Source organism: Alosa alosa, chromosome 5, assembly GCF_017589495.1.
Source record: "Alosa alosa isolate M-15738 ecotype Scorff River chromosome 5, AALO_Geno_1.1, whole genome shotgun sequence".
Lineage (NCBI taxonomy): Eukaryota > Metazoa > Chordata > Actinopteri > Clupeiformes > Clupeidae > Alosa > Alosa alosa.
This window is the reverse complement of record NC_063193.1, coordinates 36189635-36208927: the sequence shown is the minus strand read 5'-3', so window position 1 is coordinate 36208927 and position 19293 is coordinate 36189635. Positions and strand designations below refer to the sequence as shown.

At 41.6% G+C, this 19293-nt stretch overlaps 1 protein-coding gene across 1 annotated transcript in view; it reads right to left on the bottom strand.

Annotated features, from left to right (window-relative positions):
- c5 (complement component 5) overlaps positions 1–19293 on the bottom strand; it is a 102791-nt gene that overhangs the window by 32293 nt on the left and 51205 nt on the right. The window contains exons 18-24 of the mRNA XM_048244588.1: positions 15542–15736; positions 14125–14218; positions 12754–12830; positions 6073–6212; positions 5302–5508; positions 1639–1699; positions 558–647 (exon numbers count right to left, since the gene is read on the bottom strand). Of these exons, the coding sequence (XP_048100545.1) occupies positions 558–647; positions 1639–1699; positions 5302–5508; positions 6073–6212; positions 12754–12830; positions 14125–14218; positions 15542–15736 (864 nt within the window). The remainder of the gene's footprint in view (positions 1–557; positions 648–1638; positions 1700–5301; positions 5509–6072; positions 6213–12753; positions 12831–14124; positions 14219–15541; positions 15737–19293) is intronic.

Here is a 19293-nt window from a genome sequence, read left to right as displayed (position 1 = left end):
CAAAGACTATCAGGTCCGGTGGTAGGGCTAATGTTATGAGAATATTAAAATATGGGATATTTTACAGGAAAATATTAAAACAGGAAGATGGCAGGAAAAAAGCTGTTCCTGTTTAAACATGCCATTTGTTACAGCTTTTGTTCCTGTTTAAACATGACGTTTGTTACGGCTGTTGTTCCTGTTTAAACATGACGTTTGTTACGGCCGTTGCTCCTGTTTAAACATGACGTTTGTTACGGCCGTTGATCCTGTTTTAAACATGCCATTTGTTACGGCTGTTGTTTTTGTTTAAACATGTCGTTTGTTAGAGCCGTTGTTTCTGTTTCAACATGGCGTTCGTTAGAGCCATTGTTAGTGTTTAAAGATGGCGTTTGTTACGTAAAGCTGTTGTTCCTGTTTAAACATAGCGTTTGTTACGGCCGTTGATCCTGTTTAAACATAGCGTTTGTTAGAGCCGTTGTTCCATTTTAAACATTGTGTTTGTTAGAGCCGTTGTTCCGTTTTAAACATGGCGTTTATTACAGCCGTTGTTCCGTTTTAAACATGGTGTTTGTTACCGGTAAGAGTGAGGCGCCGCTCCACTGGTGAGTTTGGCACCACCTTTGGAGGAAAAGAGTTCCTCAGCTCCACTTTTCTCTTGGCACTTCCTGGGGGAGAGAAATCCAGAAAGATGTCACTATTGCTTTTTACTGTCAACTCTGGTGTACTGGACTGTACTGAATTTTATGCAGAAAACAAACAAAAACACAAACAAATGAACAGAGAGACAAATGAGACTTAGAGAGGATTAGAACATGAACTTCAGGAAGCCTCAATCTGACACCAAACAGCCAGGCTCTCTGGCACGTCCAATATTACACAATAGTGACACCGCAAGTGATGGAGTTTAGTTTGTGTAGCTTTATCTGATGTTTGTGAGGTTTCATTTTAAGTTTGTGTGATCTGAGGTTTGTGTGAGCTAATGTGAAGTTTGTGTAATTTCATCTGAAGCTTGTGTGGTTTTATTTAAAAGGTGTGATTTCATGTGAATTTTGTGTGATGTCGTGTGAATGTCGTGTGCGCGTACTGTATGTGAGGTTTGTGTGAGCGTATGTGAGGTTTGTGTGCTGTCGTGTAAAGGTTTGTGTGATGTCGTGTGAGTTTTGTTTGAGCGTATGTGAGTTTTGTGTGAGTGTATGTGAGGTTTGTGTGAGCGTATGTGAAGTTTGTGTGAGCGTATGTAGAGGTTTGTGTGAGCGTATGTGAGGTTTGTGTGAGCGTATGTGAGGTTTGTGTGATGTCGTGTTAGTTTTCTTGGAGCATATGTGAGGTTTGTGTGAGCGTATGTAAGGTTTTTGTGATGTCGTGTGAATGTTGTGTGAGTGTATGTGAGGTTTGTGTGAGCGTATGTAAGGTTTGTGTGATGTCGTGTGAATGTCGTGTGAGCGTACTGTATGTAAGGTTTGTGTGAGCGTATGTGACGTTTGTGTGATTAAATGATGTTGTGTGGAGGTTTGTGTAATGTTGTGTAGAGGTTTGTGTGATGTCGTGTGGAGGTTTGTGTGAGCGTATGTGAGGTTTGTGTGAGCGTATGTGAGGTTTGTGTGAGCGTATGTGAGGTTTGTGTGATGTGGTGTGGAGGTTTCTCTGCAGCCTGACCGTAGATGCCCTGGGGGTCGATGGTGGCCCCAGTGTTGTCCTCAGTCAGGATCCCTTCAGGCTGTTCCACAAAAACAACACAGAAAATAGGAGTGTGAACAACAAAGTATGTAATACCAGTTTATAACACCAGCTAGCCATTAGCAAGCCTGTAGGAGAGCACGCCTATGTTCCCACAGCCCTATGTTCCCCAACCCATCCACCCAAACCTCAGGCATAACCCATCCACCCAAACCTCAGGCCTAACCCATCCACCCAAACCTCAGGCATAACCCCAACCCATCTACCCACACCTCAGGCATAACCCCAACCCATCCACCCAAACCTCAGGCCTAACCCCAACCCATCCACCCACATCTCAGGCCTAACCCCAACCCCAACCCAAACCTCAGGCCTAACCCCAACCTTAGAAATGTGTGAACATAGGGCTGTGGGAACATATGGCTGACCCTGCCTATAGCTAACTGGTAGCTAACCCACTTCCAGTGAAAGTTCGTAATCTGGTCCTTTCATTATACACCAATCATTCCATAACCAAAAAACTATTTGATTTCCTGATCGGACCAGACCAACCCAGACCCCGCGCCTTTTATCTTCTCCCCAAAATCCACAAGCCACCTGACGCATGGACAGTTCCCTTCGCAGTCCCTCCTGGTAGACCTATAGTTTCAGATTGTAGCTCCACCACTTATAACATTTCTTTTTTCATAGATCATTTTCTTAATCCCCTCTCCACTAAACACCCCACATACATACAAGACACATATGATTTCATACACAAAATCCGGCCCATGGCAGTTCCCAACCATACTTACCTGTTCACCATCGATGTAGATAGTCTTTATACCAACATTGACACCATCTCAGGCCTTCAAGCAGTACAGCACAAATTCAATCAATTTCCAGATCCCACACGCCCAGACAATACTTTTACTTCAACTTTTAGAAATCTGCTTAACTCATAATGACTTTGACGACAAACTGTTTTTACAAATCCATGGAACTGCCATGGGCCAGAGATTCCCCAAGATATGCCAACATCTTTATGAGCGAGTGGGAGCAAGAAGCCTTAGCCAAATGTCCCCTGAAACCCCTCTTTTTCTATCGCTTCCTGGATGATATCATCGGCGCCTGGACTCACACACTAGACCAATTCACTGACTTTATGAACATACTCAACACACACCACACTACAATTAAACTGAAATCCACAATTGACCCTCACTCAGTCAATTTCCTGGACACCACACTTTTTCTTACACCATCCACTCCAACACATAGTTCCCTCAGTACTAAAATTTTCTTCAAACCCACTGATACGCACGCACTTTTGCATAAATCCAGTTACCACCCCAAACACACTTTCCGAGGCATCATTAAATCACAAATCATTTGTTTCCACCGGATCTGCACTTTTCCCACAGACCTCCAGGAAGCGATAGAAATTCTCTTTAGAGCCCTCCGCCCCCGTGGATATTCGAAGAGATTCCTCAGGAAAATTAAAACAGACACCCTGACCCTTCTTGCTCCCACTCGCTCTGACACTAATTCCCCTCCCACCATAATGCCCCCCACAACCCCACTCCTGACCCCAACCCCACTGCCACACCTTTCATTCCACTAGTCACTACCTTTTCACAACCCACCACACACTTGCACCACACTCTCAAACAACACTTCACCCACTTTCAGTCCTCCCACACTCACTTCCAACATCACAGACTCATCTCAGCCTTCCGTAAAAACAAAACCTTCAAGACCTCCCTCATTAGATCACGTTTCTCCAGGAAGCCCCCACTCAAGCCATCACCACAGGAGTCCTTCTTCAAACCACAACACTTCATCACTAACCTTCACTCACACCTTTCTGCCCCTAACACACCCCTCTCACTAGACACCACAAATGCTGTCTACATCATCACATGCAATAAATGTCACTTACAGTACATAGGAGAAACAGGTCACTCAATCAAAACCAGACTCAAACAGCATCTATACACCATTTCTAGGAACTCACGCACCACCCACATAGTCACACATTTCCAGCAACACAGCACTGCACACCTTGGCATTTGTGGTCTCGAGAGCAACCCCGGCTGGACCCGAGCACAGAGGCAACGAGCAGAACGGAGCTGGATCAATAAACTTTCTTCCCCCTTGGTCTCAATTAATCCACTCCTCTGTTTCTTCCCCCTTGGTCTCAATTAATCCACTCCTCTGTTTCTTCCCCCTTGGTCTCAATTAATCCACTCCTCTGTTTCCTCTGGTTCTCAATAAAGCTACATTTTTCTTTCTCCCCCCCTTCTTTTCCAAGGTCCTGTCTTATTTATAAACCATTATTATGTTATTAATCCTTTATTACTTTGTTATTACTCTATTTTTTTTTTACCCCTTTAGTCCCTAGTCCCCACCCCAGTGGTTTCTCCCCGACTACCTTCACCTTTTATTCTTTTGCACTTCTTTACACAATTTAGACGTGTTGTACCATTTCCTTTTGCAGCGTCGTGCCTATTTTCAAAGGTTGTTTTCATGAATTTTACACTTTTGATTTTTAGCACTTTATAGCACTTTTCCTGGTTTTAGTCCTATCCCCTACCCTTGCACTTACCCCTTTCTTTTAGCCCCAGTCCCTAGCTTTACCCCCACCCAGCTGCTTGGCCTAACCCCAAACCCCCATCCCTTAACCTAAACTACAGCCACTTGGCTACTCCTTGGCCAACTCCAGCCCCCCACCCCTTATCCAAATCAGCCCCTTGGCTTAAACCCAACCCCTCATCTTACCCCTTTATTTATTAATTATTTATTTATTTAATTTTCTTTTTCATTTTTTCTCCCCCTTTTCTAATATACATAATTTCTTAATTAAATATTTCTTTATATATATATTATTTTATTACTAGACAGTTGCCTTCTTCCTACCCTATTCCCCTCCTTGTTGGTGTGGTTGGATCCAATCGACCAGTGCACTCACAGTCACCCACTCCACCAAAGATCATGTTCCCCTAACCCAACCCCAACCTTAGAAATGTGTGAACATAGGGCTGTGGGAACATATGGCTGACCCTTCCAGTGAATTAAGCTACTGTGCTAGACTGGGTTATTGCACACACAGGAGAGGATGGCATGTATCTTCATGTGTCTTTATCTCTCTGGTGTAGGTGGTAAGTAAGCTGACTTCCCATAACATGCTGTGTTCCTGTTATGTTTAGAGAACGTCTTTTCATGTTGCTGTGTTCCTGTTATGTTTAGAGAACATCTTTTCATGTTGCTGTTATGTTTAGAGAACATGTTGCTGTGTTCCTGTTATGTTTAGAGAACATATTTTCATGTTGCTGTGTTCCTGTTATGTTTAGAGAACATGTTGCTGTGTTCCTGTTATGTTTAGAGAACATCTTTTCATATTGCTGTGTTCCTGTTATGTTTAGAGAACATCTTTACATGTTGCTGTGTTCCTGCTATGTTTAGAGAACATGTTGCTGTGTTCCTGTTATGTTTAGAGAACATCTTTTCATGTTGCTGTGTTCCTGTTATGTTTAGAGAACATGTTGCTGTGTTCCTGTTATGTTTAGAGAACATCTTTTCATGTTGCTGTGTTCCTGTTATGTTTAGAGAACATGTTGCTGTGTTCCTGTTATGTTTAGAGATGTGGTGAGTGTTCCGTACGGTCACTCGCAGAATCTTGACCAGTCTCTCTCGGCCCCACCGGGTGCCGAGCGTGAAGTTGAGGGTGTGTGTGCCGGCCTCCAGGGCCATGATGTAGAAGTGGACGAAGTGGACGGAATGTTTGTCCAGAACGCCCTTATTCTTCTCCTCAGAGTTCTGTCCACGGAACACACAGATCCCCTCGGAGGCGTCCAGAGTCAGGGAGAACTGGAGGAGAAAACAGGAGGTAAGCTGAGACATGAGTGGTCCACACACACACACACACACACACACACACACACGCACTCACACACACGCACTCACACACACACACACACACTCACACACACACACACATGCACTCACACACACACACACACACACACACACACACACACACACACTCCACACGCACTCACACACACACACACACACACACACACACACACACACGCACTCACACACACACTCAGACTCACTCACACACACACTCACACACACACACACACACACACGCGCACACACGGGCGTACCCATGATTGCTAAGACTGTGTGGGTGCGGTTGCGTACCCATGATTGCTAGGACTGTGTCGGTGCGGTTGCGTACCCATGATTGCTAAGACTGTGTGGGTGCGGTTGCGTACCCATGATTGCTAGGACTGTGTGGGTGCGGTTGCGTACCCATGATTGCTAAGACTGTGTGGGTGCGGTTGCGTACCCATGATTGCTAAGACTGTGTGGGTGCGGTTGCGTACCCATGATTGCTAAGACTGTGTGGGTGCGGTTGCGTACCCATGATTCCTGGTCGTGCTGGTTGTAGATGGAGCCCTTCAGCTCGATCTGCTCTCCGCGCACCATAGTGTAGGGCAGAGGCACGTCCACACTCACCGCCTGGCTCACCGACACCCGCAGCGGCTCCGACACACACACGCCTGCAGAGGGGACAGAGACACCACGTGTGCTCGTCAGCGTTGTGTCACGTGCAGCATGCTGCAAAGGTCTAAAGTACACTTCTGTAAAGGTCTAAAGCACACTTCTGTAAAGGTCTAAAACACACTTCTGTAAAGGTCTAAAGCCCACTTCTGTAAAGGTCTAAAACACACTTCTGTAAAGGTCTCAAGTAGACTTCTGTAAGCACACTTCTGTAAAGGTCTCAAGTACACTTCTGTAAAGGTCTAAAACACACTTCTGTTAAGGTCTAAAGCACACTTCTGTAAAGGTCTAAAGTAGACTTCTGTAAGCACACTTCTGTAAAGGTCTAAAGCACACTTCTGTAAAGGTCTAAAACACACTTCTGTAAAGGTCTAAAACACACTTCTGTATGGTTTTGGGATTTGTCAGACACTTTTGTCCAAAGTGACATACAAAAAAAAACAATACAATAGTTAAAATTAACAGTGAACAATTCAGTGAACAAAATGTTGGTAAGACTACATTAAGGAGAATAGCAGTCAGGCTTGGAATTTCACCATCCTGGGGGCAAGGCCACTTGGCCTTCAGTTGGGCATATTTGGTGGGGGGCACAAAGGCCACATGTCAGGGCACCAAGGCCAAAGTTAACTATACAGTAAAAATGATCAAAGTTGTATTTAGCCTATTCACTGCAGTAGACCTGCATCACTGTATGAAACATTACAAAAACATGAAACATGACATATTACATAGAACTGTATATCATCTGATCATCTAATATTTACAGATATCTAGGCTATATATACAGTGTTTCCCCTACAATGTATTTAACAGCGGCGCAGCGCCGCCGCTGGATTTTCAGCGCCGCTGCAACATAATATCCGCGAGATTCACTTAACACACTGTAAAAGCACAACGGCTAACGCCATCTCGAAATTGTTTTCTGAAAGTCTTGAGTAAGTTAAGTGCATCAAATCCTGCGACTTAGCCTCTCATTATTCAGGACATATATGCGGCATGATGTGTCAGGGTGATTACAAGCCCAAAGACAAGTCTGCAGCCCATATGGCTAGCCTACGCTCTGAACACGGTTACATTGTTTAGCTATCCGACTGATGGGGTCTTGCTCCTCGCCACAGTGTAGCCTATGGTGTCATCGCTCACTTGTAGGTTACACAATAAATAGCCTACTTATAGGCCTGGTGACAATAAAAATGATATTAGTTATATTTCATCACGGCTGTTTGTATGCCGTGAATTAAGCTTGTAGCCTATGCCATATGTTAAGCTTGAGCAATTCCTCTGATCCAAAGCCTGCTTTGACACATTGACACTAATGTGAAACATGCATCCTCCTCTCCTAGCCTACATCAAATAAAAGAAACCAATTCATGATTACCGAAATGAATTTAACATGGGGGAAAAAGTTTGTTGGCGATTTAGCCTACTGTTGTGATGCGGTTCTTTCTGCTGATTGATTTACGTCCGGTGTCGCCAACTCTGAGAACTCTTGCTCTGGCTGACAATTTTATCCAGAGAGCTGATTTCCCAAAGATGAGCCTCCATCAACATTCAACGACAAATTATTAAAACGTAAGTAATGCAATAGAGTAAACCAATGTGCTACAAGGTGTATGGTCTTAACGTTAATTGTAGCCTAGACTTGTAACGTTAGCGTAGGGGCTACATGTAATGTTTGCATGGGAAAGCTAGGCTTAACACAGTCTAGGCCTGTTTAAACTTTCTGATAGTTAAAGGAAATATGAGCATATGTTGGCATATAATGATAGCCTAAATTCTGTCCACTTAGCTATAATAGGCTATCACAAACAGACCTTTTCTACGTTTATGCATTAGACATAGGAGCCTACATTCTCTTATCAGAAAGACGGTTCTCATAACTTCAGCGTTCTCTTGACGGTGAGACTAACGGTCGTGACTTCAATCTAGTAGCCTAGGTCCTTTTCGAAGTTAATTGTGAGTGAGTTGTATGGTAACTGTGGGAGTGATGTAGAAGAAAAGTGAGTATTTACTTTTTATACGTGGGTTTGTTGTTTTGGGACTGAGAAATAGACTACAAGGAGAGCATCTGGCTAACGTGCATGCGTGTCAGCATTAATGGCCCCCAACAATTCAATTCAATTACCAAAGAGCCTTAGAGATGTTCTTTGAAAAGCCCAGAAAAATTAAGTGCTCGTGAGATTGGGTGTGGCCTTTGCCATTAAGACAAATTTAAATAAATTGTAAATAATCTTTTTCTGGGTTGTGCCATTTCATTTTTCTTCTATCATTTTTAACCAATAATGTAAAAGAAAGCTGAAAATGTCCACAAAAGAAACACGAAGGTATGATATAAATTTTTTTTTTTTTTTTTAAAAAAAATGCTCAACAACCCCAAGTAATAGCACCGCTGCTGGAAAAATTTCTAGGGGAAACACTGATATACCATTTATTTTATATTTGGCCTGTTATGAAATAACACAGCTCAGCTTTAAGAAACTCAAATAGCCTAGATGCATGCTTAGCATTTTGTGATCATTAAGGCTACTTTCACAAACTCTTAGTCAGCTGTCCTATGATTTACCAATATCTAGGCGATATTTGTAACATTTATTTTGCATTTGGCCTGTTATGAAATCATGTGGAACAATTTAAACACATTGTAAAACGTAAAGCCCAAATTTGGAGACATCCATGCATGTCGAAATTTACTGCAAATTCAAAACTAGATTACTCTGGAACGGCTAACTGTACAGGGGACTGCTTTACACTTTTGTGTTCGGTAAGGTCTGCTGTTTATTCTGATATATGGTTTGTCATGTGTTAAAAGAAGGGTTCGTGAAGTATTCCACCGAGATGAATGGGTAGGGAGATCATGGGACGCAAAACCTTCAGTAGAATGTATGATTAAATTGAATTATATTTACTTTTCTCGCGAACCGTTCAACACAGCAATTTCCGGCTAACAACATTTAAAAGCTCTTTCATGTGATACTTGTGATGTCTGTGTGATGAATAGGCTACTTCGCGAGTAGTTCAACTGAGAAGAATGGGTGAATTTGGACGCACTTTCTTTCTTGCGCTGTCACTTTCTCCACTGCGTAAAAAAACTAAATTAATTTGCACTGTGAATGCTAAGATTATTTTGACAGGCCACAGGCTAACTAAAAATCGCTATTAGTAGGACGCAAAGCAGAATATTGAAAGAATGGGGCACCAAGGCCACCGTGGCCTGTACACCTCTGATTTTCAAAGGGGCCTCACGGCCAATGCAAGGGGCTACGACGGCCATGGACGTCGTGGCCGCCGTGAAATTCCTACCCTGATAGAAGTAATAAACAATAATGTGAATTCAATCAAAAGCCTCATGAAAATAAACAAATAATATGTGTGTGTGTTTGTGTGTGTGTGTATGCGTGTGTGTGGCTAGTGTCAGTTAGGATCTTATCATTGTTAGACAGACCCAGTGCTAATAATAATAATAATAACTAGAATTGCGGTTCCGAGGAACTGCAAGAGTGGGTTTGATCAGGGGCATGGAACTCGGCCTCATCCAAGGATTCCAACGGTACCTCATTTATGAAAATCGGGCACACGGATCAAAAGTTATCTGCATTAACGCAACATCCAATAAGCTAAAACGCATAAATAACGTGGTTGCTATGCTGGTTGCTAGGGCAATCATGCTGGTTGCTATGGTGGTCGCTAGGTTAGAAGGCCAGTGCCTCCTGAGAGGCCTGAAGGGTCAGTTCTGAGGTTGTTTGCTGCTGGAACCAAAAATGGACTGCATTTTCTTAAAAGACAATGTGACTGAATGTGACTAGTTTGCACAGAAATGTACGATTTTTCCCACCCTCATCGACCTTGTCATAAAACTTGTTTAAATGATCACACGACGCCTCCTTGCTGCTTTGTTGTCTACATCAGCATTTCTCAAACTTCTTTGACCTGAGGCCCAGTCAAGGCATACTTTGGGGTCATAGGGCCCACCTACATGAACCCACCCCCTCCTCCCAACCCCTATCAAATTGTAATGATATCACAATTATTATTTTTATACTACATTGCTATACATGCACTTCAAAACAGTCAATGTTTAAAGTGCTAAGATTGTTCACAAAAGTTTGTGAAACCATGCACATCAGAGTACTGCTTTACTAATGTAAAATATAATTAGGCCTACACTAGTTTCATTGTTTTTGCATTGTTGCATGATGCTTGCATGAGAAATACTTCTCAAAACAACAGCAATTATATGGGTGCCGTTGTTTTGGGATGCAAGCATCATACACTTATAGAGTATATATATGCTACTTAATTACATTTCATTTGAATGCCTGAATGTAAGAATTCAGGAAACACAATACCAGCTTTTAACATTTCTGTTGTTTACTAGTTTATGTAAATCGCATAACACATGAACTGTTAACATACTAATGATAGCCCATTACTGTACACAATAATACTGTGCCCATTCATTAACATATATTACACATCAGGCGTCTTGTTTACACATTTAAACCATATTTGCACTTCGAATTTCGATTCCAAATTGTAGTAACTACATCTACGAAGTCTAAGGAAGATAACCAGGTAGTCTTTTCAAAGATTACGTCAATTTTATGAGAACGCCAGCCCTCAGAAAAGCAGTAACTATTCATTCATTCACTTCCTTTTTTCTAGCTCGCAAAATCGCGGTTGTTCTGTTTACACATTAAAACCATATTTACACTTCGAATTTCGCTTCTAAATTGTAGTAACTACATCTACGAAGTCTAAGGAAGATAACCATGTAGTCTGTTCAAAGATAAGATAAATTTGGACAGAACTACAGACCTCGTGAAAGTAGTACCTAAAATGACTCCATTCACTTCACTGCAAAATCGCGGTTGGTCTACATTAAAACCATAACCTTACTAACAATTTACATTTCGAATCCACATCGTTGTAACACCATACCAAGGGTCTTAAGAAGTGAGTCAATTTGGCTGATTACGTTTTTAACGCATTTCCACGCATTTTTAACGCTTGTCAGCTCAAAAAAAGCAGTGGCTATTGCTAACGCATTCATTTTCAATGCCTAGCATGTTAGCTAACATTAATAGGTTGAATATGACAACAGCAAATAGCTAACGTTTACGTTAGCCTAACTTACTTATTGTTGACGTTGACCCGACACGTTTATAAGTTAGACCATAGACTGATAAGGACGATTTCCGCCACATCCCAGAGAGTTGTGTTTTCCCAAGATGGCGCCCGTCTGTATATGTGAACGAGACGTGAACGGTACTGTTTTTCTTTTTAATAAACTGCCTGTAGACTTACACAGTTCTCAATGCTTCGGTTTACATGTAGATATCCTCATTATGCTACGGTGTAAGTGTGTTGCTATTTGGAGCCTTGGTAGCGATTTATTTTAACTCTAATCACAGCACAGCACGCAGAATGCATTGCAACACACCGTCATGAAGGGACTCATCGTTAGGTCGGCTTTAAATAACATACAAAACCTAAAGTAGTATTAATTTTTTCTGAAAGCTCCACAGATAGTGGCAAGACAATTGAATTGATTATGGACTTCTTGCCGGGCAATGATGAGTAACTGAACATGAATGGGTAGTGATGCGTGGATGGGCTTAATATCTGTATGAATGTGTGTTTCTCAATGTTATAATCTATACAACTGTACACATGACTAAGGTTGACTGGAGCTAGCTGGCCATAGAACTGGGCTGAATGGATTGGAAAATACTTTATTATTATTTTTTTTAATGACCTATATGAACATGGTTTGGTTACATGACCTTTACAACTGGTGCTGGCAAGGCATTGAACTGGGTTGAATGGATTGGGAAAATACTTTCTTTTTTTTTTAATGACCTATATGAACATGGTTTGGCTTTAAAAAAAAAGATGAGAGAGCAGTAGTTCGGCCAAAAAGTGGGTGAATAGGAAGATATAATAATAATAATAATAATAATAATAAGTAAACTTAAGAAGAACAATAGTGGGCTTGCTGGATCAAACCCACTAATAATAAGAAGAAAACTTAAGAAGAACAATAGTGGACTTGCTCCACAAGCCTGTGGTCTTGCTGGATCAAACCAACTAATAATAATAAGAAGAAAACTTAAAGGAGAATTCCGGTGTGATATTGACCTAAAGTGTATTGAAACATGATACAGAGTGTGAACGTATGTCTCATAGCCCATCTCGGCTTGTCCCCTGCACCCAAAAAATCTGGCTAGTTAGCCGATGCTACCAACAGCTTTTTCAATAGTGGTGCTTCGGCACCGGGCTAGCCATGCAAATAAATCACTGTTTTACACCCATTTACGAGGCTCAATGTATCTCCACACTTCATTGGTAGACTTCCGAGGGCCCTGACATTTAAAACGAGACATTGAGAACTTTGAAAAAGCACTGGTAGTTTACTTACAAGACGATCTTAGAAGATCAAGATCAAGTCTATCAATGGTAAGATCAAGAAGATCTTACCATTGATAGACAGACCAACTGCTCTCATCTGAGTGTAAGTGTGTGTGTGTTATAAGATCTTACCATCGTTAGACAGACCAATTGCTCTCATCTCCCAGGTGGTCAGAGAATCTGGGAGCATCCGTCTGAGGACTGTAGTACTACAGATCAGAACCACATGACATCATAACATTATCACATGACATCACAACATGACATCATAACATTATCACATGCCATCATAACATTATCACATGGCATCACATTATCACATGACACCAAAACATTATCACAACACCATAACACAACCGCATTACAACTATATCACAACAGAACCATAACATTATCACAACAGAATCATAACATTAACACAACAACACCATAACAATATCACAAGCTCATCACAACGGTAACACTTTACTTGACGGGTGAGTTCATAACACATTCATAGCAGCTGTCATAAACTGCACATAAAGCATTTATGACTGTTTCATGAGACATGACTCAAAATTCATGCCAAACCTTTCATGAATGTGGAAGACAGAACAACGACAACTTGTAAAAATAAAAGTCCAAATCAGTGTTGCCGTTTTTGTTTTGTTCCAAACCTCTTCCCCGATCACGTCACATCTGAGTCAGTTGACTATTCCAGTGCCAAAAAGACAGAACATGGTCAAGCAAATAATTTTTGTTCCATAAAAAATTAATTTGTTTTATGATGTAACCTTTCCAGATGATCTCTCATCTTTTACTACTGGGAATGTCCAAGTGTTCCAGGTTACACAAATATGGGACAGCTGAATGTAGGCTAGTTTACCTCCCAGTGTTGAACACAGTGATTATGAAAACTTCACAACTTGTATTGTAAAGTGACATTTGATGTAGACTTCATATGATATCCATGAAATATTTACAAAGGCTGGAGAAATTAAATTAATGGTATCCAGGTTACACAAATACAATTTTGGACTTTTATTTTGACAAGTTGTTGTCGTTCTGTCTTTCACATTCATGAAAGGTTTGGTATGAATGTTGAGTCATGTCTCATGAAACAGTCATGAATGCTTTATGTGCCGTTTATGACAGCTGCTATGAATGTGTTATGAACTCACCTGTCAAGTTAAATGTTACCATAACAACTATATAACAACAACACCATAACCATATCACAACCTCCTCACAACTATGACCATATCACAACCTCATCATCACATTAAAACTATATCACTCACTTATACCACTTCACAAACCAAATCTATTTATAGTAAAACAATAAGAGGAAGGGTCTTGGGATGGGTCCTAAATGCTAAAACAATAAGAGGAAGGGTCTTGGGATGTGTGCACGGTAGGGTCCTAAATGTTGAGGCAATAAGAGGAAGGGTCTTGGGATGGGTCCTAAATGTTAAAACAAGAGGAAGGGTCCTGGGATGGCCAAGCATGCCGAGCTGCCTTTACCCCTCTGGGACTTGGTGCTCCTCCCAAAGCCAACTCTCAGGGAAATAGCTCCGGATCTGCATGGGGAGGCTATCTTCAAACAGGGCTTCCATCTCTGTAAACCACATACAGACACACACACACACACAGACAGATTGACACCACACACACACACACACACACATGTAGCATGGTGTTTTTTACCTTTTTTTAAAAAATATATCAATTCATTTTGCTCCCTGACCACTTGAGTTCATGACATTAAAGTGTATATGTCAGGTTAATTTTGTAATTATGATAAACACAAAATAATTAGGGGAAAGACACATTTTACAAGTCTATATATTGTTTTGAATGTATTTTGATACCTAAAGACAGAATATAAGATGAAAAAGTTTGTTATTTTCAGCACTCACTTAAAACTCCCCCTCCCCTCCAAAAGAGTCAGTTGACGTCATAAGAGGTAGAAGTTTTTTATAACCGTTAGCAAAAGGATAGAATGTCCTGTAAATTAATAACTAGATGTAACGTGTGGCTACTGGCTGTGTTTCCCATTGGAATCAATCAGAGCCATATATACGGCTCTGGAATCAATGATAAAATGATGCGCCGGTAGTAGCCTGCATGGGGGGAGGGGCGAGCTTGCCCTGTTTTGTTTGGTATTCACTTTGAACGTCAACAGAAGTGACATCATGCAGGATCTCATAGTGCAACTTTAAACCAATATAATATAGAAAGTAATATCCCACACATACCACAAGGCTACTTTTCCAAATATACTTTGTGCATGATTTTCAGTTGACATTTTGAAAAATAGACTTTTGATTGCAGCGTTTCATTTCGATATAGAAATATGATGTCATCTTACATCTTACTTGACTTCACACAATAAGCCAAATCCCACATCAACTGTGTAAGCAATTTCAAAACACCTGTAGTATTAGTACGAGTAGAACATATTGTGTGTGTGGTGGTTAAAGGGGGATTTGGCAGGTGGGGTATTAGTACGAGTAGAACATATTGTGTGTGTGGTGGTTAAAGGGGGATTTGGCAGGTGGGGGAACCCTAATATCCAGTGTCGGTGCAACGGGAAAAAATGAGTCACCGTTGGACAACATATTGAGTATCGTGGTGTAGCAATATATTTTGGACAAGAATCGCTAGCTTTGTGGTCACCTCTGTACATGCGTAAAATTAACTCACCATTTATTTTAACAATATCATCGCGCTATATTTTTGGTATGAAAGAATATATTTAGTAATTTATCTGAGGTGGCGGAACTGCGTTCCTCCACCTCCCTCCACACTTTAACCCCTGTGTGTACAGTTTAAATGACCTGTGGTATTAGCATAAGGAGAACTTATTGTGTACAGTTTAAATGACCTGTGGTATTAGCATAAGGAGAACATATTGTGTATAGTTTGTTAGCTTGCTGACCTGAGCGAGCAAGAGTGACCACCCCAGGTCTGTTCATTAGCTGAAGGGCCACTTTGCAGCAGCACAGAAAGGCTTCCCTCGCCAATTGACGGTGTGCAAATCCCAACCGACTGACTCTGGCTTCACAGGACTCTAAAGTAGGTAACTGCTTACTGCCCTCCACACAGTAGCGCTTCAGAGCAGGAAACCTTTGGACTGGTCAAAGACGGGAGAACAAAGAGAGCATCACAATCAGTAACAACAACAACAACAACAACAACATCATCATCAACAACAACAATTACATCAGGGTGGTATTCCAGAAAGGAGGTTTAACAAACACTGAGATAAAACTTAACCTCTGGGTTGTCTGAACCTGCGACGAGTCGGTTCCAAAACACCAGTTACCAGTTAGTTCAAACAACCCCGTGTTAGATAACCTAGAGTTGTGCGCGTTCACGGCGAACTTCTAAAGGCATCATCTATTGAGAGTGGAAACCATGAGTGAAACCGCGAACTTATAGAGGCATCATCTATTGAGAGTCAAAACCATGAGTGAAAACGGCGAACTTATAGAGGCATCATCTATTGAGAGTCAAAACCATGACTGAAAACGGCGAACTTATAAAGGCATCATCTATTGAGAGTGGAAACCATGAGTGAAACCGGCGAACTTCTAAAGGCATCATCTATTGAGAGTGGAAACCATGAGTGAAACCGGCGAACTTATAGAGGCATCATCTATTGAGAGTGGAAACCATGAGTGAAACCGGCGAACTTCTAAAGGCATCATCTATTGAGAGTGGAAACCATGAGTGAAACCGGCGAACTTCTAAAGGCATCATCTATTGAGAGTGGAAACCATGAGTGAAACCGGCGAAAGGAAGAGCAGCGTATTTTCCAGAGGCGGAGTAGCAAGTTCTCCTCGAGGCTCAGGAGGAGGAGCGAACTGTGATAACAACAAAGAGCAATACTTGAGCGTCTGCCAAGAAATGAGGCGTAAATGCGTACGCTCAGGATAGCCTATTTAATGTCAAAAGCACAATTAAACAATTCAGTGGACATTATGTATTGACTGCTATGAATGAGGCTTTCTTAAACTAGCCTACCTTGTCACAGATTGAGTGGGCCATAGACTCCTTGAGAATCCTAAATGTAATTTTCTATTTTAACACAGATTCTGCTGTGGGCCAAGTTAGGTTTGCGCTCCAGCATTGGAATCAGGGTAAGGGCTGATGAGTCAGAAGGCATAGGTATCCTCCATCCCCCAGTACCCATCAAGTTCTGTAATTGCACATATAACATTAAGTTACAGCCTACACATTAATTAGTCTGTAGTGGAACTGATAATATTCTAGTAATGCCATGAGCCCTCTCACTCCACCGGGTTACCACCTTAATTGGTTTCCACTATCTTCCACTCTGCTCACCACTCTCTCTACTCAGCCTAACTAGCTCCACCTGTCCCTGCTCTGCTCTGCTCTAATTACTCTGCCAGCTGCGCTGCATTACCCACTAACCTCTCCCAGTATTTAAAGCCCTGTCTTTCAGCTCTCCTTTGTCAGATCGTCTGCAAAGCGCACACCCGGAACCTGTTTGCTCGCGCTTCTGGCTCGCTCTTGTTTTGTGACCCCGGACCTGCCTGAATCTTGGATACTCTTCTGCCCCAGAAAACCAGACCTGCTTTTCGTGAACGTAATTCTGGACTCTTCTTCATCCCGTAACTCTGACCAGCCTTCTGCCTTGCTACTACGATTTTGGATCTCCCTTGAACTGTACTTCTGCCTTGTTTCATCCGCCCTGTTGTGTCTGTGTCCCCCCCCCCCCCCAGGACTTCCGGACCACCCACCACCGGCGTCAAAGGACGCATCGCTGCCACTGGGGGGGGACACAGACACAGCACATTGGACGGAACCCCTGTATCCCTGTTATTCCCAGTAACCCCTGGAGCCTTCACTCACTCCCTACTTCCCTTTTCCCTTAAGTTTAATAAACTTTCTGGTGTGACGCAATTGTGGTCCTCTGGTCGTCTGTCTGAACCGAGAAAAGTAAGGTATAGGCCAAATGCACCCTGTTGAAATGTGTCGCTCAAATTAGATTCCCGGTACATCCTGGCATCGTGTACTGGGCCCTGGCTATTTTGCCCCGTTTGTGATAAGATGTGAAGTATCACATATCATCTGACAATTATTAAAATAAAAATGTGTTTTAAACACCAACACCATTATGAGAGCGTCCAAAAATAGAAGTGGCCTATAGCCTATCCATTAGACCTTAATATGAGGAAATTCTGAAAAAGCCAAGGCCCATTAATTGAAAGCTCACCAGCAAAGATAGCCTATTGTCGGTGCAAATGTAATGATCCTCATGGGTTTGTGGCCAGGAAAATGAATGAAGTTGCGCAGGAAGTGCTTTAGCGCAAGGCAAACTTTACGGACCGACCGACAGCTTGCCGATATGCTCTGCGTCTCCAACACTACAAAAACTCCCAGTCGGAGAGTGATCATCGATGCACATAATTTGGAGAGAGGAAAAAGTGTATAGCCTATTAAAAACTATTTTATCCCAAATGCCATCAGCATTCTTAACCAAACTTAGTGACAGCACACATACCTGGCTGAGCTGTTATATTTAAACTTATTTATTCATTTTCTATGTTTTCCCATTTTTGTACTGTACTTGTTTTAATGATTTCGATGTGTCTGAGATGTTGTTTGTCCATCTGTCTATGTCTGGTGAGCCAAAGACAAATGTCCACCATGATGTAGGCTAGCTAGCCTACATTAAAGATTTATTTTATTCTATTCTAATCCACGATGTGTAACGTTAGAAATGTAGGGATTGAGAAAAAGTAGCCTATATTAAGGATTCCGCTGAAAAACTGTAGCGCTCTTGCAAAACTCGTTTGGAAAAGAAAGGATATCATGTGATGTGGTCTTATCGCCCTTTCACGGTGAATTGCACAGAATATCACATGATTTTGTGCTTCTTTCTCAATCGGACCTTAGTAAAAATGAAACACCATTGTGTGACAAGTATAAAAATAGCGGCCTGACTGAGCATGCACTGAAATAACCGAACATAATTGAACATAACCTGAACAAAACCCCTACCAGGTTAAGTTCAGAGCCTATGTTACCATAGTTACTTACATAGCCTGATCATTTTTGAACGTTTTGGAACTGAAATCCCAGGTTTACCGCTTACTCTGGATTAACATACCCAGTTAAGCCAGTAAACCTGCTTTCTGGAATACCCCCCAGGTTTACCACTTACTCTGGATTAACATACCCAGTTAAGCCAGTAAACCTGCTTTCTGGAATACCCCCCAGGACCACGACCATCATCATCATCATCATTGCCAACAACAACAATTATATCATTATCACGACGATCATCCTCATCATTGTCAACAACAACAATTACATCATTACAATGACGATCATCATCATCATCATTGTCAGCAACAACAATTACATCATTACCATGACGATCATCATCATCATCATTGTCAACAACAAGAATTACATAATTACCACGACGATCATCATCATCATCATTGTCAACAACAAGAATTACATAATTACCACGACGATCATCATCATCATCATCATCATCATTGTCAACAACAACAATTGCATCATTACCACGACGTTCATCATCATCATCATCATCATCATCGTCATCATTATAATTGTCAACATGAACACAATTGAAAATGCTAAATAATAAATAATACAACACAATTGAAAATGCTAAATAATAAATAATAC